The following is a 23,084-nucleotide window of genomic DNA, read 5'->3' on the forward strand; positions in this document are numbered from 1 at the left end:
ATCTGTTGCCCATCAACTACATTAGGTTCCTCTGTACGTTTATAGGAGAAATAGAGCAGTTATCTCCATTCACTTTCTCCACCTCATATATATAAAAGCCCTATAGAATTGGCCCAATACAGTTTACTGTTGACTGTGGTGTACGCTGCATCAACCATTGGCCCATCAAATGAAACTCAAGTGGACTTGCATGGCATTGGATGACTCCACTCTTCTTCCCAGACCACTGCTGATTCATACAAATATTGGCTGAAATCTTTCCTGGACTTTATGCCTACAAAATAAGTGCAAATGTCAGAGGGCCACGTTAGGTCAGGCTCACACTATTCCCAAAGCCACAAATAGGCTGATAACAGACAGGCAATTTGGGGTGACTCAGTGATGCCTCAGAAACCAACGTGAAAAACCCTTCCAAATGTGCACATTCGCCACCCATCCCCATCCTGTATTCACCCCGTCTTCCAGTGTCCTCAGAGTGGCTCATAAAGCTACCACTTTCAAAGTGGTAGTAAATTTCTGAGCCGCACACCAGTTGCCTCTTCAGTGTCTGGATGCAGAAGCACGCAAGCGAGGCACCTTGGTGGTGTGAGCCCACCAAGCCACAGCAAGCCACTTCTGACCTTTTTTGTTAAATACATATATATTTAATTCAAGCACATAGGTGCATGAGTACTCATGCACTCAACCAAAAAAGAAATGGAAAAAAAGAAATCCAAAGCAAGCTGTAGGGATGGTGCACAACAGCCATCTGATCATGCCAAAGTTACCCCTCAGACGGGATGGGGACAGCTTGTGGGGGAGTGTGTGGAAGGTTTGGGACAGTTCTTTCTGAGCTGGCCCTATTTGGGATGCCTCCAAACTGGCTATCTGTTATCAACCGTAGGGTTACCAGACCCTGCCTGGCACCCAGCACAATACAGAGTAGGCCAGGGACTTGGTCTTGTGGCTGCCAGCAACAGTGTGATGTCAGCAATTCCTACAGAGGTGTATTATTTCTTCCAGGTTTCCTTTAAGTGACAATAAACCTCTCTAGGATTTGCCAGAAACTCTGTAGTAAACCATGGAATTTTTGTCGACAGTAGGGTAGAGTGATTTTTTTTCTCCCACTGGCCACTGGCAATAGCACCCAATCGCATTCCATATTGTCCAGAATCATAATTCTGTAAACAAATGTTCCAGGTTCCTAAAAGTGATAGCATAACCTGGATACAGGCCTCCCTTTTTCTCTCTCTGCTGACTTCCTTTTATGCCTTACCAGGTCCAATAAGAACAAAAGGAAGTGGAGGCTGGGAGGAGAGCTTTCTCTTCCATGGAGTAACAAATCCTATTCCCATTCTCTGACTCAGTTCTGGTCAATCCCTGCCCATCGTTGTTTTTTAAACCATTACAAAAGTCTGGAAATCTGATCACGAGCATCTCTTTTGTTTTGCCTAGTTGCATCATGAGTTGAACAGGTGAATGTCAAGGCAGTCTGTTGGAGAAACATGACTAAAAGTTCCTGACTTTTTTTTTTTAATTCTGAAGTTTTTACTTTACTTCAAGAATATTTTAAAAAGTGTCAAAAATACGGTGATCTGCATGGACTACAGTTCAAATAACTCATTAAAACATGTGAACACAACTTTTTAGAAAGTTCCTTAAACTTCCTTCTAGTATTGGGCTCCATAAATATTAATACATGCATTTGTTGAAATGTCTGTGGTCCAATTTTAAAAGCTCTGTACATTTATCCTTTTGCAACAGTTATGTTTTCATTGGTTAGAAAGATTAATGTCTTGATGTGTCAGAGACTGTTGCTGTAAAGACATATGACACAGCCTTCAGCATGCCAAAAGATTAAAATTATTAAAACATCTATGCAATAGCAAAAGTTTCATGAAGCAGCACATGAACAAATTGCAGTATCTCAGGTTAAATATCCTTTATTATTTCTTCGATTTCACTAAACTTAGGGACCCATTTTTTTTCAACAGTGCTGTCCTTCGATTTCCATAGTGGGTTTACTTTATCAGTATAATTGACTGTTAATTTCCAGTAATTTTACTTACGCCTCCTCAAATCTTGGCACCTTCCAATATGATTTATCCCTTATTCTTCTCCCCCCTTTACTGTCAAAAGAGAGATGTTTAGCTTAACTTCAAAAATCAAACCAGATAATGTATGAGTAAAAAAATGTTTTTAAAAAATCATGAAATTTTTGGAAAGGTATGATCTGAGGAGAGGTCAGTGTTCATTCAGTAGTTCTGTACAGTGCTTTCAAGATTTGTATGTGATGGTGGCAGAGGCAGGAGGAGAAACAGAGGAAGATAGTTTATTCTTGTAAAATGATTTCTTTCTTCATTTCCCCAGAGCACAATTTCATTGGTTCTGACATGAAATTAAAAATATTCTTCAGGACAGAAATATTCCAAACTTTCACAGTTGAAGGCATGAAGGAAAGGTAGTTTTAGGTAGTGAGACGTGAAGGACAAGTAGAAAGTTTGTCACAGATGCTTATACCAAGGCAATGGTTGTACATCATCCTCCCTTCATTGGCTCAGGTTTTTGTCTCTGCTGAAATGAAAACATGACAGATTTATTTTTTCATATTACGAACTTGGTGGTTTTGGGTTTCTTGTGCATCAGTGATTTGTTTCATTTCCATATTTTTATCGCAGATGTGCTGCCTACAGTTCCAGGCCAAGGAGATAAAAGTGCCACAATACTTTCTGATGGAGCCATTTACAGCAGCATTGACTTCACAACCAAAACTAGTTACAACAGCTCCAGCCAAATAACACAGGCTACGCCATATGCCACAACACAAATACTGCATTCCAACAGTATCCATGAGTTGGCAGTTGATTTACCGGACCCCCAGTGGAAAAGTTCAGTTCCGCAAAAAAGTGACCTAATGGGTTTTGGTTACTCTTTACCTGATCAAAGCAAAGGCAACAATGGTGATTCCACCTTTTTGTATAAGAATTGTTTCTGAGAATATTGTGCATGACTTACATTCTAGTTCCTTCTCCTCTCTTCCTGTCTTCCTTATCTATTAGTATACCTTGCATGCCTTCAGAATTTTTGCTTATGCCTCACACTGTATTATGCTATACTTTTCCACTCACTTCATCTCTTGCTAATGTACAGCATATCTGTCTCCCCATTTCCATTGCCATTAGGACATTCTAGGTTAAATATTTCCCACAGTCCAACTACATCAGCTGTCTATCAGATAACTGCATGTTTTGCATGTGCTATAAACTAATCACATGATGGCACTGTGACCTTTGCCCTTTAACCCTTAGCCTTACTTTACATTCCTGACTACCGATTGGCTGAGGGATTGTCTAATAGAATGCCACACAACCAGTCACAGGATTTCAGCACCACCAGCTCTCACAACAGCTCAGAAAGAAGTGGCAGTCTCTCAGGTTGGTTTCAATAAAACGTGTGTAAGGAGAAGTGTTTGTGTTTGTAAGCAGCTTTCTTTATTTTCCCAATGGTAACCTTGAAGGAGTGATCACTACACTAAGAGCCTGTGTTCAGATAATATGGTGCCCCCTCTATTTAGAGTTCTGTGAATATGTCACCTTGACTTGGATAAAAGAAAAAAAAAATGGTGTGCCTTATTTGCCCTAACGGAACAAGAAACTCATTTACAGATAATAAGAAAATATTTGTAGTCTTTGCACTCTGTGAATTTCAGCATGATTGGAAATCATATTGTGTAACATCCACACTGTTCTGGCACAATGCTGATTTTATTCATAAATCAATCTTCTTTTTAGACCACTAGCTTTCTCTGTGAAGCTTCATGATGAGGTTAATATTTTTGCTGTATTACTATTACCACACATTCCCAACTCCTGTGAAGCTTCCTGATATTTTGATTGTTTATTAAGAAATCTACCCGTTGTAATATACTGGAATTGAAAGAAAAGTGTTCTTATAACAGTGGCTGGTTAAAAAGTTGCAAAGCTGTATACAAACAATAAATTATAGGTATTACACTGCATGCCATAATGTAATGACACCACATTGTTGGGAATTAGCTCAACCAGCATTAGAAGTAATTGCAAACTAATTGTTTGTGTTAAATTGTATTGCACAAAATGATGCTACTAATATATTTTAAACATGATGCTACTAATATATTTTAAAAATGATGCTACTAATATATTTTAAACATCTGATCTAGAGTCACTTTAATTAACACCCTTGCTTTTTCTATACTGGTTCCTTTTTGTTCTGTTTTGCTTCTTTTCCTATATCTCTTACCACTCAAGACCACTGGCATCTCTTTGTTCCTCTTTCCTACTCAGATGTTCCCCTATATGATTGCTTACAACTCTGCCCCTATTTGCTTCTTTCTTCCTTGGCCTGCACTTCATAGCATGATTCTCACACTGTGTATCGGAATTATCCTTTAGATTCTCCTATATTTTACCATTTCTTGGCTTGGATCCCATTGAACTGGGGAGGGGGGGGATTTTCACCAGTTCTCTCACCAACAGCATCCCTTCAAGCTATCTCCAGTTGCTTTCTCTGAGCACCCCCCCTCCCCAAAAAACAAACAAACAGTATTTTGGTCAATTTTCATGGAATGTCTTGTTTCTTTAGTCCTTGCTAGTCTCCTTGCTTGTTTGCCCTGTCCTCTTCAAGTTGTCTGCAAGACATTTTTTAGAATAATTCACTAAATTATATGTGCTTACAATATCACAAAGGAAAGCGTATCAGTACTTTTTCAATGGAATATCTTAATACTGTTCTAGTGAGAAACCACTTACATTAATAATTGACATTTTAACTATTACTTTTGTCCTTGTTCAAGAAACAAGAGACATCAAAATTCAAAAAAGTAAAGTTTTTGGTTGTGTGCTTAATAACTCTTTTCCATGCACATACACAGAGAAAAAATTATGCAAAATATTATTATGAATAAACTAAGATCTGGCATTTTAAAGAATTTTTTGCAGTCTATTACTTTTTCCAACAATGGTTGCATGGAGGCTTAAAGCAGACATGAATAAATCAATAAATATAGTTTTGATCCAGCAAGTACATTTTAACTTTTATTCAGCTTATGCTTCATTGTGACTAGGCTATATGACGTGTGTGAAATAAAAAGAAGTAATTCTGGGCAATTATACAGACTATTTTCATTCCATTCCAACCTATTATTATTTATAACCCTGTGACAACTATAACACGTTACTGCTGATGTTGCTAAGATAAAAATACTCTTCTCTCTTCTTTCTTTTTTGAGCATGCCATCTGGAATCAGCGCTCTTTCAGGAAATGAAAATAACCAACTTTGTTCTTCGTACTTTTATAATATTTCTTGATTTCAGGTGGGAAAGGAGGAAAGAAAAAGAAAAACAAAAATACTTCAAAGCCACAGAAAAATAATGGCTCTAACTGGGCCAACATCCCTCTCCCACCCCCTCCAATACAGCCTCTTCCAGGCACAGAGCTAGAACACTATGGGGTGGATCAGCAAGAAGCAGGGTAATGTTTTGTTTTTCTCTTTGGATGCAATTTGGAATTCAGTAATTCCCAGCTATGTTGTACAAGCTATGTCATACATGTTATCAGGGACTAATCTGTTTCTGACATTTCAGCACAGGTTTGGCATTTATGCACTGGAATGTGTTGCGCTCATGGACTCAGGGCCTATCAGCAGATCAGTTTACTATGCATAGTATGATACAATTATAACATAAGAAAGTGTTTTATAATCGTTGTAGTTCAGTCGCACAGTCGAGTCCATCTCTTTGTGACCCCACGGACAATGTCACGCCAGGCCCTCCTGTCTTCCACCATCCCCTGAAGTCAGCTCAAATTTGTGTTCGTTACATAAGTAATGCTGTCCAGCCATCTCACCTTTTCCTGTCCCCTTCTTTTGCCTTCAGTCTTTCCCAGCATCAGGATTTTCTCCAGTGAGTGCTCCCTTCTCATTTGGTGGCCAAAGTAGAATTTCAGGTTCCCATTTACACACACATACACACACACACTGTTTCTAATAATAAGTTCATATATATTAATACCCTTTTTAAAAAAAGTACAAAGGTGAGCAGCTTGTCTCTTCAAAGCCACATAAATGTGGTTACATGTGTTCATAAATAATGTGTTATTCATGTGGAAATGCTGCCATTGCTAATCAATAGGACATCACAAAGTCCAGTTCCATGACATCACCAGATCCTGTACTGTGTATCTCAGAGTTTGAGGTGGTAGAAGCCTTGCAAGCTTACTGTACAGTAGAGAGAGCATCAGGGTTTTTTGCAAAATCATTCCTGATTCTCCAAGAAGAAACAGCCCTATGGAAGTAGGTCAGGCTGTGATGGTGACTGGCCCAAGCCCCCCCCCCCCATGAGCCTCATGATAAAGTGAAGATTTCTTTCTGATTCTCCTAAATTCTAATCTAACCCTAACCACTGCATCACTACACCATAATAGCTCTGTAACCACAACACAAGATGGTGAGCAGCCGATCCAGAAGCATTTGCTTAATCCTTCCCGGAGGAAGCCCACCACATTCACGGTGCAGTACTTGGAGTAAGATCTGGAATGCCCAGATTTGACTCCCTATTTTGTCATGGCAGTAGGATTTTTTTTGTATCAGGGACTCCTTTGAATATTAGGCCACACAGCCCTGCTGTAGCCAGTCCTCCAGGAACTTACAGTAGGTCTTGTATTAAGAGCCCTGTAAGAACTTGGAGGACTGGCTATATAATATAGTGGGTTCAATGCAAGGAAGAGGTGAGGTGGTAGTGATCATAGCTCTTTATATCAGTGCAGTATAGTATAGGGCTGCACTCTAAGACTGAGGAACTGGGCCAACAGGGCCAACTTATATACACTTCAAGGTTCCCATGCTAGCACGCCATTGGATCATTCAAACCAGCAAAGGGCCAGTGATTGGAGCAGGATAGCAGGTATTTGGATCCTGCTGCCCATTGTTCCCGAGTCCCCAAGCTCAATCCTTATGGCTCCAATGAGCCAGTCAGGAACACCCATAATAGTCTTCACTTTGGTCCACATACACAACATCCCTCTCTCCCTAGTTTAAAGCTTCAGCAGACATAGATCCTTAGGGCAGTTCTCCAGTGTAGACCACCTGAGCGCCAGAGTGGGCTGGGGAGTGGTCACCACTTCTGGCACAGTGAGCAAAGGGGCTGGCAATGCTGGAGTTTCGGCCGGGGGTGCTGAGTCCTCATTGGACACCGGCTTGGCTCAGAGGGTGGAAGCTGGAACCTCTGATTCGGCCTGCTTTGTCGGCAGGGGAGCTGGAGCGGCTGGCTGGTTGTTGGCTCTGTCATTCTCGATCTCGACCCCCGGTGGGTGTCACATGAGACCGTAACTGGTTGATGTGCCACCTAAAGGTGGACCCATCAACTGTGGTCACCTCCTGCATGACCGACTCCAACACCCAGGCTATCCTGGCCAGGATCCAATTTGGGCTGCCTCCAAAGTTCTTACCCTGTCCCTCGTATCAAAACCTCAGGGCACCCGGAGCACCTTTGGCATCTCCTACAAGTCTAGGGCTTGGTCCAGGTACAACTGGTCCAGGAGGGTGGACAACCGCTGGCCCATTAAGAGCTCCACTGGGCTATGGCCGGTGGCAGTGCCGGGTATAGCATGCTGGGCCAGTAGGAACTCAGCAAGGCGGGCCTCCCAGTCCCCTTGGATGATGAGGTGAAGTGATTCCTTTGTTGTCCACACCATCCTTTAGACTTGACCGTTTGTGACTGAGTGGAAAGGGGCTGATCTAATGTACTTAATCAAGTTTCAGGCGCAAAAGTCTTAAAACTCCCCTCCACACCCAGTCCAAAACTTGGAAGAGGTTCTTGCCCTTGGCAGATAAGTGGGCAATGTCCTTTACGTGTACTGGGTAGTCCAGGAGGGACTCTATAAACAGAATCTGGTGCGCTGGAGCAGAGTTCCGGTCCCCCAATGGCAGCGGCAGGTGGCTCATGGTGTCCATGTGGCCTGTCACTTTCCCTGGGTGGTACTGGAGGGCATACTGGTACTCCACAAGGATGATGGACCACCACACAACTTGTGGCAACAACATCTGGGGCAAAGAGGCCAAGCAAGGGTTTATGGTCTGCAAGGATGGTGAAGGACTGGCTGTAGAGGTAATCATGGAACTTTATGACCCCCGCCACTATGGCCAGACCCTCCTTATCTATCTGCGCATAATCCATTGGGACCTCGCGGCCATCTGTTAGCACATGAGCCAGGACCACCCCCACCTCATTTGGAGATGGATCACAAGCCAACACAATGGGCAGTCACTTGTCAAAGTGCGCCAGCAAGCTGTTGGAAGTTAAAAGTTCCTTTACTAGCTGGAAAGTGGTGTCTTCCTGGTGGCCCCAAACCCAAGTAGCCCTCTTGTCTAACAGGCAGAGTAGCGGCTTGGCAACAGCTGACTTGTGAGGAAGGAAGGCATGGTAGAAGTTCAAGGGGCTGAGAAATGCCTGCAGCTCTGCCTTGTTGGTGGGGGCCGATGTGTCACAAATGGCCCTGATCTTGTCCTGTGTGGGGTGGATGCCACTAGCATCCACTGTATACCCCAGAAAGTCAATTTTTGGGACCCCCCAGGAGGCACTTTTCTAGCTTGACCTTCAGGCCGGCTGAGTCAAAGTGCTGGAACACAGCGCAGAGGTGGAAGGTGAACTCCTCTTCCGTTGCGGCGGCAATCAGCACATCATCTAAGAACGGCTGGACCACAGGGATGCCTTTTCAAAGAGAGTCCACTAAGTTCTGGAAAATCCCTGGGGCCACACTGACCCTGAACTGGAGGCACTTGACTCAGAAAGCACCCCTGTGTGTCACGATTGTTTGGGCCTCAGCTGTGGCATTGTCTACCGGCAGCTGCTGGTAAGCCTGGGCCACGTCCAACTTGCCAAAAATCTTAGTCCCCGCCAGTGAAGCTAGAACATGGCTGACCACCGGAACCAGATAGACGTGGTCCTGTAGCTCAGTGGCACTGGAGCTCGGTGCACTGGGTGGTGCTGGTTGGCTCATCCAGATCCCATCCTCGTCGCCACTATAATATAGTGGGTTCAATGCAAGGAAGAGGCAAGGTGGTAGTGATCACAGCTCTTTATTTCAGTATAGCATAGTATAGGGCTGCACTCTAAGACTGAGGAACGGGGCCAACTTATATAGAATCATAGAGTTGGAAGGGACCTCTAAGGTCATCTAGTCCAACCCCCTGCACAATGCAGGAAACTCACAAACATATCCCCCTAAATTCACAGGATCGTTGCTGTCAGATGGCCATCTAGCCTCTGTTTAAAAACCTCCAAGGAAGGAGAGCCCACCACCACCTGAGGAAGCCTGTTCCACTGAGGAATCACTCTAATGGTCAAGAAGTTCTTCCTAATGTTGAGCCAGAAACTCTTTTGATTTAATTTCAACCCATTGGTTCGGGTCCTACCTTCTGGGGCCACAGAAAACAATTCCACACTATCCTCTATATGACAGCGCTTCAAGTACTTGAAGATGGTGATCATATCACCTCTCAGCCGGCTCCTCTCCAGGCTAAACATGCCCAGCTCCTTCAGCCTTTCCTTATAGAACTTGGTCTCCAGACTCTTCACCATCTTCGTCGCCCTCCTCTGGACCAGTTGCAGTTTGTCTATATCCTTCTTAAAATGTGGTGCCCAAAACTGAACACAATACTCCAGGTGAGGTCTTACCAGAGCAGAGTAAAGTTACATGATCTGGACACTATACTTCTGTTGATACAGCCCAAAATTGAATTTGCCTTTTTAGCCACCGCATCACACTGTTGACTCATGTTCAGCGTGTGATCCACTAAGACCCTTAGATCCTTTTTGCACATGCTACTGCTAAGACAAGTCTCCCCCATCCTATAACCATGCATTGGATTTTTCCTACCTAAATGCAGAACTTTACATTTATCCCTGTTAAAATTCATTTTATTGATTTTAGCCCAGTTTTCCAGCCTGTCAAGGTCATCCTGTATCCTGTCTTCTGTGTTTGCAACCCCTCCCAATTTAGTATCATCTGCAAATTTAATAAGCATTCCCTCTATTCCTTCATCTAAATCATTGATAAAGATGTTGAACAAAACAGGTCCCAGGTATATACTTCAAGGTTCCCATGATAGTATGCCATTGGATCATTCAAACCAGCAAGAGGCCAGTGATTGGAGCAGGGCAGCAAGTATTTGGATTCTGCTGCTCATTGTTCTTGAGTCCCCAAGCTCAGTCCTTATAGTTCCAATGAGCCAGGCAGGAACACCCATAATAGTCTTCACTTTGGTCCACATACACGCTACATCAGGCATATGTGGTCGAATACGCAAAGGAGTTCCTGCTACAAAAAAGCGCTGCATAGCAGCATACTGAGCGCTATTGCATCAGTGACTCTCAATCTAACCTACCTCAAAGGGTGGTTGTGAGGGTTAAATAGTTGAAGAAAGAATAAAGATGTAAGCTGCTTTGGATTCCCATGGGAGAGAAGAGTGGGCTATAAATATATGAATAAATGGCATCATCAAGAAAAGATTCATAGGCTTTGCTGATATTCTCTGAAAAATGAAAGGGGTGCCATGCCATGGATAGAAGCAGCCAAAGAGCCAGAGATTCTCTTCCTACATTCCATTCCTTCTCCTTCCAGTTGTCTGCTTTGCAGAAGAGAGGCTACAGTCCCCCTCCCTTTCTTTTTTAAAAGAGGAGAAACACAGACAGTGCAAGGTAAGAGAAGGATTTGATATCTCTGCGTGAGAGAATATATCTATCTAAAAGCAGTCATGATTTGGGCCTATTTATCCATGAGCAGGGCTGGGGTGGGTGTTGATTCTTTTTGTTTCACAAAATTGAGCTATATCAGTGAAATGAGGTATGGACCAGACTTTCCCAAACCTTACCTCAAGGCTTTTCTTGTAGTAGGAACTCCTTTGCATATTAGGCCACACACCCCTGATGTAGCCAATCCTGCTGGAGCTTAGAGTAGGCCCTGTAGTAAGAGTCCTGTAAGCTCTTGGAAGATTGGCTAAATCAGGGGTGTGTGGCCTATTATGCAAATGAGTTCCTGCTACAAAAAACAGTCCTGCCCTCGTGGTTCACAGTGTAAAGCATTAAATTTTCCTCAAGGCGGTTTGCAAGTTCTTTACCAGTTTATATCTATAATATTACATTTTAAAATTCTTTTTGTACTTGGGTGACACATTAGTTTATGAGGGAGACATATTGCTACTTGCAACTTCTCCCTTCTCAGTCATGATGATATCATGATAGACAGTACAAAGTTTGAGTCTAGTGGTACCTTTAAGACCGGCAGAGTTTCATTCTGTGTATAAGCTTTGGTGTGCATGTATACTTCTCCTCACTGCCATGACTATAAGAAATTCATCCATGTTCATCCACAAATATTGAAGATGCAATAGTTTGTCCAATTCAGCATGAGAAAAAGTGTTTTGAACCTGCTCCTTTTGCAGTTCTATTTGATGGGTTACAAACCCAGAACTACTTTGCTAGTAAAAACCCATGAAAAGTTTTTTAAGAGAAGCTTTTGCCTGCTTCAGAATTGTGCCCTTATATAAAGAAAGAATAGAAAATTTAGTTCAAATGGTTTCTGATTAAAAACACCCTCACAATAAACTGAAATCTGCACCTTAATGTATTGCTGTTCAGCTAAGATAATTGAGCAATAACAAATAACCCCATATATTTCTAAGACACTGCATTGATAAATAAGACAGATAAATTGATTCATTATCTGCAGAGAAACCTTTGTGACACAGGTCTTGGCTTCTCAGTTGTGTACAGTATCTGTTATTTGGTTTGGAGAATTATGTTTGTCACCAAGACAACTCTGGTTATTTAAAGCTAAGCAATCAGTGATGATGACAGCATATTTTCAAGTTTCACACAACTCAGGCTTAGCTTTTACTGCGTTTGTCTTTCAAATCACACTTCCCAGTTATTTATAATGTCATGTTGATAATGGTTGCAGTTTTCCCAAAGTACATCTTTACAAGATGAAAACGAAACTTGAAAAGCCAGACCCTTCATAAGAAAAAAAAATCACAGTGTATATAGAAGGGGTCAAGCTTTGCAAGTTTATTACAGGTTTAATTTGATATAAGAATAACAGAGGAGCAATTATTTGTGTTATCAGTATATGACAATAAATGTGCTATATTATATATCAGCTTAATGAACATTTGGGGCTCAGCTAAACTATTGTGGATCTAGATTCAAGAAGGTAATCATATTGGTCTGCAGTAGAAGAGCAAGAGTTAAATCCAGTAGCAGCTTAGATGCTAACAAGTTTTTTCAGGTATACGTTTTTGAAAGTCAAATTTTCCCTCAGTAGATAAAAGTAGGAATTGAGATCCCTGGGCCCTTATATCCAAGTTACAAGGTGGGAGGGGTGTTGCATTGAAGGGAGTCAGGATGTAAAGGCACAATGCAAAATGTAATAAGCTTGATTAGAGCAGGGGATAAATGCTTAGGGGCAGAAAATTAGCATATGTAGAGAAAGAATCTTATGTCCCTATTCAGCCCGGGGGGGGGAGTTCCATTGTTCTGAATTTATTAATGAATTCCAGTAATCTTGTGTTGTAACCTCCCTTTGGAGCTTCTCCATTTGAGGGCTGGCATTCTTAGTAAGCAATGGCATTTCCCAGAATACTTAAATGTCCATTTATTCTTTTGTGTAGGGACTGACCTTTTTGTCTGATATAGAAAGTGGAAGGGGCAGTCTTGTAGTGGGTTATCCCTTGGTATCATTTGGCTTTGTTGATACATTTCCTTACTACATCATGTAAGTATTGTAATTCCAAAAATGTCTGTTGTAGGTCCTGTAGATGAGAATCTCTATCAGAGAGATCAAAATAGATGCAACAGTAGCACCGAGCTTGGTTGTAAGCAGTAGATTGTTTGGTATGTTTAAGATCATGACTGGAGGCATGTAGACATGTTTGGTTATCAGTAGGTTTCCGGTATAAGGTGATTTTTATTTGTACAGTAGTGTCTAGAAAATTTATTTGTACAAATGAAGCTGCCTTTATACTTTATCAAACCATTGGACCATCAAGTTCAGTATTGTCTACTCAGACTAGTAGCATCTCTTCCAAATCTTAGGCGGAGTTGTTTCATACCACCTACTGCGTGGTCCTTTTAACTGAAGATGCCAGGGTTTAAACCTAGGACCTTCTGCTGCCAAGCAGGTACTCTACCATTGAGCCACGTCCCTTCCACTCATATTTCTTGAGTGGACTGATTAATGGTCAGGCTGATGGTGGGGTGGAAGTTGCTGTATGTCTGGTGAAATTTCTCAATGTGTCAAGATGACAAAATGTTGTCAATAAATCTCAACTACAAGATGAATGGAGCTGAGAAAACACTGTTCCAGGTCAGCCATGAAAATGTTGACACGTTATCATGCCATATGGGTGCCCATGGCTTTGCCATTGATCTGAAGGAATAAATCATCACCAAATCTGAAATAGCTGCAGTTGAGGACAAACTAGCAGAGCTTGGTAATAGGTTCGCTGTGGTGTTATCATAGATGGTGTTCCTAAAGGCTTGTAGATCGTCTTTATGGAGGATGTTGGTGTATGGAGACTCAGCATCCATGGTGGCCAAAATAGTGTTACCTAGAAGATTGTCAACAGATAATGGTTTTCTCAGGAACTCTGTGGTGTGGCTAACGTAATGGGGCATTCGTAAGGTGGGTAGCCATGCTGATCTGAAGCAATGGAACAATGTTTCAGTCCAGTAGTACCTTTAAGACCAAAAAAGTTTAATTCACAGTATGAGCTTTTGTGTGCATACGCACTGAAGCTTATACCCAGAATTAAACTTAATTGATCTTAAAAGTGTCACTGGACTCATTGATCTTAAAAGTGTCACTGGACTCAAACTTTGTTCTGGTGGCATTGATGGCATAGTGTCTGCAAAAGGAGTATGAAGACACCCCTAAAATGCCTATGCTGAAAGAACAGGATGTTCTGGGTTTCTATATTTTGGGTAGAAGACAGAAACTGTCTTGTTGAAGTTCCTGTGGAGTGTCCACATGAGTGTGGATAATTCTGCTGTAGTCCTGTTTAGTTCTGTACATGTATGAGTAATTCCTCTGTAATCCTATTTAGTTCTTTTTAGCTTAGATCTTCCTCTAGCTCCAGTACATCTGAGATGAGAGAAAGGAAGGTCATCAGCACTGTGCATTTCACCACATAGTAATGCAGGGCGTTCTTGTTGGCTTCCACTTCCTATACACAACAGGACCAAAACACAGCTGGAGGCATTAAGGCTACCCTGTGTTTCCGTCTATTTATGGTTTTTCATTACAAGCTAGAAGAAGATAAAATCTACAGAAGCCAACTTTAAAGGCTCTTCAAAGTAAAGAGAAAATGAAGTGTGTGGGGAAAAATGACAGTAATTTGAACGTGAAGTACTAGAGTCTTCCATCATTTTCCATCCATAGCAGTTCACAGGCATTTATCAGTTGTTAATATTAATATTAATACATCTAGTTGACATGAACAATGTGGATAGAACGCATATCTTCCTATAGACATTTTATCTTAGCCACTAGTCATAGAAATTAGCTTCTTCTGAAGTATAGCCTCCAACAAATTAACATTTTAAGTAGTTGTGTACTTTTAAAAAAAATTACTATCTATAATGGCTGTTTTGGCCTGTATTTACTTACTGACAGTATTTTCTTGGGCATGCTTACTTTAATTACTGGACCAACTGGAAACTGTGCCATGCCAGATTTCTGTGGTACTAGAGAAAGTAAATTGATTTCACGCTAGAATTCTACCTTGCTTACCTGTCTCTCACTTTAGAAGATATTGGATTGGATTTATATCCCGCCCTCCACTCCGAAGAGTCTCAGAGCGGCTCAACCACTTTACAACCACTCACATTATTTACTTAGATGTGAGTCTTATTAATTCAGTGCAACTTGCATGGAAATTTGTCTTGATGCTAGTAACTGTTAAATTTATATGTCAATCCCTTGTTCTTCAGTGCCTTTGTTTCTGATTACCCAATCAAATTTATCAATTACTAGCATCATTTTTTCCACAGACCAACATTTAAGAACATAAGAACATAAGAGAAGCCATGTTGGATCAGGCCAACGGCCCATCAAGTCCAACACTCTGTGTCACACAGTGGCAAAAAATGTTATATACACACATACACTGTGGCTAATAGCCACTGATGGACCTGTGCTCCATACACTGTGGCTAATAGCCACTGATGGACCTGTGCTCCATATTTTTATCTAAACCCCTCTTGAAGGTGGCTATACTTGTGGCCGCCACCACCTCCTGTGGCAGTGAATTCCACATGTTAATCACCCTTTGGGTGAAGAAGTACTTCCTTTTATCCGTCTTAACCTGTCTGCTCAGCAATTTCATCGAATGCCCACGAGTTCTTGTATTGTGAGAAAGGGAGAAAAGTACTTCTTTCTCTACTTTCTCCATTCCATGCATTATCTTGTAAACCTCTATCATGTCACCCCGCAGTCGACGTTTCTCCAAGCTAAAGAGTCCCAAGCGTTTCAACCTTTCTTCATAGGGAAAGTGCTCCAGCCCTTTAATCATTCTAGTTGCCCTTCTCTGCACCTTCTCTAAAGCTATAATATCCTTTTTGAGGTGCGGCGACCAGAACTGCACACAGTACTCCAAATGAGACCGCACCATCGATTTATACAGGGGCATTATGATACTGGCTGATTTGTTTTCAATTCCCTTCCTAATAATTCCCAGCATGGCATTGGCCTTTTTTATTGCAAACGCACACTGTCTTGACACTTTCAGTGAGTTATCTATCATGACCCCAAGATCTCTCTCTTGATCAGTCTCTGCCAGTTCACACCCCATCAACTTGTATTTGTAGCTGGGATTCTTAGCCCCAATGTGCATTACTTTGCACTTGGCCACATTGAACCGCATCTGCCACGTTGACGCCCACTCACCCAGCCTCAACAGATCCCTTTGGAGTTCCTCACAATCCTCTCTGGTTCTCACCACCCTGAACAATTTAGTGTCATCCGCAAACTTGGCCACTTCACTGCTCACTCCGAACTCTAAATCATTTATGAACAAGTTAAAAAGCATGGGACCCAGTACCGAGCCCTGCGGCACCCCACTGCTTACCGTCCTCCACTGCGAAGACTGCCCATTTATACTCACTCTCTGCTTCCTATTACTCAGCCAGTTTTTGATCCACAAGAGGACCTGTCCTTTTACTCCATGATTCTCAAGCTTTCTAAGGAGCCTTTGATGAGGAACTTTATCAAAAGCTTTCTGGAAGTCAAGGTAAACAACATCTATCGGGTCTCCTTTGTCCACATGTTTGTTCACCCCCTCAAAGAAATGCAACAGGTTAGTGAGGCAAGATCTTCCCTTGCAGAACCCATGCTGAGTCTTCCTCAATAACCCGTGTTCATCAATGTGCCTACTCATTCTGTCCTTGATAATGGTTTCTACCAACTTTCCCGGTATTGAAGTCAGACTGACTGGCCTGTAGTTTCCCGGATCTCCTCTGGAACCTTTTTTAAAGATGGGGGTGACATTTGCTACCTTCCAGTCCTCAGGAATGGAGGCAGATTTCAATGAAAGATTACAGATTTTTGTTAGAAGATCCACAAGTTCAACTTTGAGTTCCTTCAGAACTCTCGGATGTATGCCATCCGGACCCGGTGACTTATTAGTTTTTAATTTGTCTATCAGTTGTAGGACCTCCTCATTTGTCACCTCAATCTGACTCAGGTCTTTCAACACCCCTTCCAAAATTAGTGGTTCTGGGGCGGGCAAAAAGTTCTCGTCTTCTACAGTGAAGACGGAGGCAAAAAATTCATTTAGCTTTTCAGCCATTTCCCTATCCTCCTTCAGTAATCCTTTTACCCCATGGTCATCCAAGGGCCCCACTGCCTCCCTGGCTGGTTTCCTACTTCTAATATATTTGAAGAAAGTTTTATTGTTGGTCTTTATGTTTTTTGCAATATGCTCCTCATAGTCCCTTTTTGCCTGCCTGATCACAGTCTTGCATTTGATTTGCCACAGCCTGTGTTCCCTTTTACTAATCTCACTTGGACTGGTTTTCCACCGCTTAAAGGAGTCCTTCTTACCTTTTACAGCTTCCATTACTTTGTTTGTTAACCACGCAGGCCTTTTCTTATGCCTGTTTGTGCCTTTCCTAACTTGTGGTATGTATTTTATCTGAGCTTCTAGGATTATAGTTTTAAATAGCGTCCAAGCTTTCTCAAGGGTTTTGACCGTATGTACCTTTCCTTTCAGTTTCTTCCTCACATGCCTCCTCATCTCAGTGTATTTACCCCTTTTAAAGTTAAACGTGGTTGTGGTGGTCTTTTTGGACAACTCCCTATTTATACAAACGGTGAAATCAATAACATTATGGTCACTGCTCCCAAGCGGCGCAATCACTTTTACATCTCTCACCAAGTCTTGGGCATTACTTATGACCAAATCCAGGATCGCCCCACCCCTGGTAGGTTCTGAGACCATCTGCTCCATAGCACAGTCATTGAGAGCATCAAGAAACTCAATCTCTTTCTCTCGACCAGAACACATATTGACCCAATCAATCTGCGGGTAGTTAAAATCACCTATTACAACACAGTTTTTACGTTTAGCCGCTATCTTTAAGCCTTCCATCATATTATAATCGTCCTCTCTCTTTTGATTTGGTGGGCGATAACAAACTCCCATAGTTAAATTTCCTTTTGGGCCCTCTATTTCAACCCAAAGCATTTCTAAAAGTGAATCTAATTCTCTGATCTCAGCCTTACTGGACCGTATATCCTCTCTGACATACAGAGCCACCCCACCTCCAACCCTTCCCTCCCTATCCTTCCGATATAGCTTATATCCAGGAATCACCGTGTCCCACTGATTCTCCTCATTCCACCAAGTTTCTGAAATTCCCACAATGTCTATGTTTTCTCCCAGCACTAAACATTCCAATTCACCAATTTTACTTTGAACACTTCTAGCATTTGCATACAAACATCTATAATTTCCCAGGCGAGCTAGGCCCGCCACCTTCCTCCTGCCGCCTCGAGACACTGGCAGACAGTCCATATTGTTTGTCACCTTCACAGTGGACAACTCCGGTCCGTTACCCGGTAGAAAAATAGCAGCTAACCCTTCATCTCTTTGAGACGAGTCCTCCCGAACCAGAGACATTTCATCTCCTGTCGGCTTTCCCCCAAGATTTAGTTTAAAAACTGCTCTGCCACCTTTTTGATTTTAAGCGCCAGCAGCCTGGTTCCATCCGGGGACAAGTGGAGACCGTCTCTTTTGTACAGCTCCCGCTTGTTCCAGAAAGCATCCCAGTGCCTAACAAACTTAAACCCTTCCTCCTTACACCATCGTCTCATCCACACATTGAGACTTCTAATTTGTGCCTGTCTCTCCTGCCCTGCACGTGGAACAGGTAGCACTTCCGAGAAGGCTACCTTGGAGGTCCTGGCCTTAAGTCTCCCGCCTAGCAGCCTAAATTTTTCCTCCAGGACCTCACGACTGCATTTCCCCACATCGTTGGTGCCAACATGCACCACGACCACAGGCTCCTCCCCAGCACTGTCTATCAGTCTATCTACTACACGCGTAATGTCCGCTACCTTCGCACCAGGCAGGCAAGTCACCATACGGTCAGTACGCGGTTTCGCCACCCGGCTGTCTACTTGCCTAATGATCGAATCACCAACTACCAATACCCCCCCTCTCCCCCTGCTCAGGGATGGTTCCTTGGCGCGAAAGGATTCCCGCTCACCGACCGAAGAAGAGGTCCCTTCTGAGGGCGCATTCCCCTTATCCTCAGCACGGTGCCCTGTTCCCTCTCGACCCTCACGCTCTCTGGCAGCAACGGGGCTGCTACGTTCAGAGCGGGGCTCATCTAATACGCCCCCGAGAGTCTTCCCCAAGTGCCTAACTGACCGTCTCTGCTTCTCCAGGGCAGTCACCTCGGCCTCAAGGGTACGAACTCGTTCCCTGAGGACCAGGAGCTCCTTGCATCGAGCACACACCCAAGACTTCTGTCCTTTGGGCAGATAGTCATACATGTGACACTCAGTGCAAAACACTGGAAAGCCCCCAACCCCCTGCTGGCATTCTATCTTCATTGTATATATATATATATATATTAAAATATACAGTCCTCTTTAAATGCTGTTTAAGTGGCTCCCCTTCTGGCGGGTCAACTTACCTAAACTTACCTTATTGGGAACTTACCTTATTTGGAGAACAAGGAAGCCAGGGATCTGGGTTCCTGCTCCTTAGAGAGCCCCTAGGCAAAGAGCCACAGGCCAAGAGCCCTTTAGCTCTCGCCCTTCGGCTCGCGCCAAAGGCTCGCGCCTTTGGCAAGGCGCAGCTTAAAATGCAAAGAGGTGGAGCAGGGCACTCCTCAGCAATCACTCTCAATCAGCAGCAATCACTCTCAATCTCTTTCACCCTTAAGGCAGTCAACCAAACAAAGAGCAGTCAACCAAACAAAGAGCAGTTCCCCAGCTATCACACCTTAGAATTTTAGGCAGCCCCACAAACCTTAGAATGTAGTCCTTCAAAACTCAGAAATTCTCAGCAATTTCTCCAGCTGTCTCAGCTATCAGAGCTGCTCTGCTCTGCTCCTCCCAGACCTCTGTGAGATGTGCTCAGCCTTTGGCAAGGCGCAGCTTAAAATGCAAAGAGGTGGAGCAGGGCACTCCTCAGCAATCACTCTCAATCAGCAGCAATCACTCTCAATCTCTTTCACCCTTAAGGCAGTCAACCAAACAAAGAGCAGTCAACCAAACAAAGAGCAGTTCCCCAGCTATCACACCTTAGAATTTTAGGCAGCCCCACAAACCTTAGAATGTAGTCCTTCAAAACTCAGAAATTCTCAGCAATTTCTCCAGCTGTCTCAGCTATCAGAGCTGCTCTGCTCTGCTCCTCCCAGACCTCTGTGAGATGTGATTTTAGTGATTGTTTGAATTAATTGCCTTAAAAGCAACAGAAAACAAAGTAATTTAGCCTTTTGGCTGCTCTTCTGCAGAATGTGAAATAGTACATTTTATCTGACCATTGTGTAGTAGATTGGGCCCTTTTTTGCTTTGTGTGTGTGTTTGTGTATGAAAAATAATGAAAAAATAGCACTGGTTCAGGTGTACTTTATTCATGTCATTTAATTTTTAACTGTCCCTATTTCATAACTGTTGGAATGCCATTGCCTAGATTCATGATCCTAAACTTGAACCATTTGTATTTTAGGTATGACAGCGATGGTTGGTGTCCACCTTTACCAGTTCAGACATACCTGCATCAGGGAATGGAGGATGAGCTTGAAGAAGATGATGACAGAGTCCCTACACCTCCTGTCCGAGGAGTTGCCTCTTCCCCTGCAATCTCCTTTGGGCAACAGTCTACTGCAACACTCACACCATCTCCACGTGAGGAGATGCAACCTATGCTTCAAGCCCACCTTGATGAACTGACAAGGGCTTATCAGTTTGATATAGCAAAGCAAACATGGTAAATGTGGAAACACAGATGAAATCACCAGAAGCCATGAGAGTATAAAATTTAGGATAGGACATACCAAACCTTTTACCTTTGTATATCCTGGCACAGAAGGATTTTACTGCCTTGAAAGGAATAATATTTAATGGAACAGCAGCTATCCCATGTTTCAGGAAAGTGGGGCTTGTAGTTGGCAGGTGGTTCCTCCACCTTGATACAGCCACAGTTGGAGGAATGAGTAAACTGCCAGCCTCCTGGAGGTGCAGCTTTCATGCCAGCTAGGAAATAAGTGTGGTATTTTTGTTCATGGTAATTGTGAATGTGGCTTGCATGAGCCACAGAATACCACATCTGAAGGGATAGGATAGTATAGGAACCTGTCAAGCAGCCATAATTTGATTTAAGCAAGTTTCTTTGTGTTTTAAAAAATCTGGTCTGTGGAAGATTCATATTAGATATCTATATTAGTGTTCTGCCCAGAATATTGAGCTCTGGAAGCATTGTTTTCCATGTAAAAATCACTTAAAACAGTAGAATGGTGTTTCTGAAATATGTACTAAAAATTCTTGGTTCTCTAATATCATGATCAGGACTTTTTTTGAGCAGGAACACACAGGAATGCAGGAATGCAGCTGGCTTGGCATCAATGAGTATGGTCTGATATGCAAATGAGCCCTTCCTAGACTTTTTCTTCAAAAAAAAGTCCAGTGTGAAACAATGGTGATGTCAGGGGGTATGACCTTATATGCACATGAGTTCCTGCTCGACTTAGTCTACAAAAAAAAATCCCTAGTCGTGATTATTAATATATCATCTTTAAATGGTCATTTGAAACATAGTAATAGATACATTGGAAAACAAAGCTAGGGATAAGCAGATTTCACAGTTACATACCATCACTTATCTATTTAAAATATATTATTGTGGAAGCTTGTGTGTGTCAAATGCCAATTTATGGCAACCCCAACAAGAGTCGTTCAAAACAAGTGGTCTCCCTTCCAAGTACCAACCCTGCTTAGTTTCCAAGATCTGATTAAATCAGGCTATACCGTACCTTCTTTCTGTGGAAGTTTATAGCATTTCAAAATGAAAACATCATTGAGCACTAAAAATTGATAGAATAAATGTGTAACCATAGCTGTCATTTCAGAGAAGGAACATAACTGATAATATGCCCCACAGATGACATTTGCATGTCCATTTTAACCAACCAGTCTCATAGAACTGAACAAGTACAGATCTGCTTCTTTAGGGGAAATGTAACCCTTACAAGAACAGGATGACTTCCTAGTCCTTGTTTATCTCTGTTTAATAATAATAATAAGAATAATATTTTATTTTTATATCCCGCCCTCCCCGCCGAGGCGGGCTCAGGGCGGCTGACAGGCATGGGAATCCCATGAATCATAAAACAACATAAACAATTTTAAATATCAGTTATAGTAAAAATTATTTAAAAGTTAAATATATAATAAAATAGGTGCTAAATGCTGTAGTCGTGATATCCACAAGATGACTAGTTGTCCATTCATCAAATTAGTCGGGTTCCATCTCAAAGGCCAGCTGAAAGAGACATGTTTTGCAAGCCCTGCGGAACTGGTTCAAGTCCCGCAGGGCTCGCACCATCTCCGGAAGGTCGTTCCACCAGCGAGGGGCTATCACCGAGAAGGCCTGCTCCCTAGTGGCCCTCAGCCTGGCTTCTCTTGGCCCAGGGATTGTCAGTAAGTTCTGTGAGCTGGATCTGTTTACAATCAGCAGAACCTTAGCATTGAATGAATTGAGCCTTATTCAAACTAGCCCTGTCCATTTACAGTTCCAGAATATCCATAGGATCACCTGAAATCCTCTTATCCATGACAACACTATATCTTCTGATGCTTTCATATAGATATTAAATAGTATGGGAGGCAAGATGGAAAATTGCAGAAACTGTAGAATAAGTGACAGGAGTCAAGCCACTTAAAATAACAAATTGGTGCAACACCATCAGAGTGCAGTACTCTTGACATCCATCACTGATATCTGGTGCAAAATGTTTGAAATATCAAAACCCATGGTGAGGTCTCAGAATCAACACTATTAGAAAAGGTTGTGATAGAGAAACTGAGGCAGTTTCATACCAAGCCCTGGTTAAAAAAAACTGGATTAAAATGGGTCTAGTGAATTACTTTGTCCAAGAAAATCTCAAGTTTCTTGCATGAAAAAAGGCATTCAATGTATTCCTCATGGCCTGGAGAAACAACATTTGGGGAACATTTTTTTTAAATGAACTTTAAACAGTGAAAATAACACCATCTTTAAAAATGTATAATTCAACTTTTCGTGATTCAGAAACATATGTGCTTATAGTAGTGCTCATATATACATTGGTCCAAAAGATTTTGCCAGTGCTCACAAAAAGATCCTCCTAATAATAATAATAATAAAATTTTATTTATACCCCGCCCTCCCTGCCGAGGCAGGCTCAGGGCGGCTTACAAGGTATGGCAATGTTGAACAATAAAACAGTTATACAATTCAATACAATTTACAATTTGCCATTAAATTTTTACTGCCTCAAAACATTACACACACACTTTAT

General features: G+C 42.3%; 1 protein-coding gene across 12 annotated transcripts in view; it reads left to right on the top strand.

The window, feature by feature from the left end:
- The window catches only part of ROBO2 (roundabout guidance receptor 2), a 1,840,872-nt gene that overhangs the window by 1,757,100 nt on the left and 60,688 nt on the right, over positions 1 to 23,084 (top strand). For 8 of the 12 annotated variants that reach the window (XM_060234422.1, XM_060234419.1, XM_060234423.1 and 5 more), the window contains 4 exons: positions 2,658 to 2,939; positions 3,288 to 3,413; positions 5,334 to 5,490; positions 20,255 to 20,515. In XM_060234422.1, the coding sequence (XP_060090405.1) occupies positions 2,658 to 2,939; positions 3,288 to 3,413; positions 5,334 to 5,490; positions 20,255 to 20,515 (826 nt within the window). The remainder of the gene's footprint in view (positions 1 to 2,657; positions 2,940 to 3,287; positions 3,414 to 5,333; positions 5,491 to 20,254; positions 20,516 to 23,084) is intronic. The other 4 variants (XM_060234416.1, XM_060234421.1, XM_060234424.1 and 1 more) reach the window with 1 other exon arrangement.

Source organism: Heteronotia binoei, chromosome 3, assembly GCF_032191835.1.
Source record: "Heteronotia binoei isolate CCM8104 ecotype False Entrance Well chromosome 3, APGP_CSIRO_Hbin_v1, whole genome shotgun sequence".
Taxonomy (NCBI): Eukaryota; Metazoa; Chordata; class Lepidosauria; order Squamata; family Gekkonidae; genus Heteronotia; species Heteronotia binoei.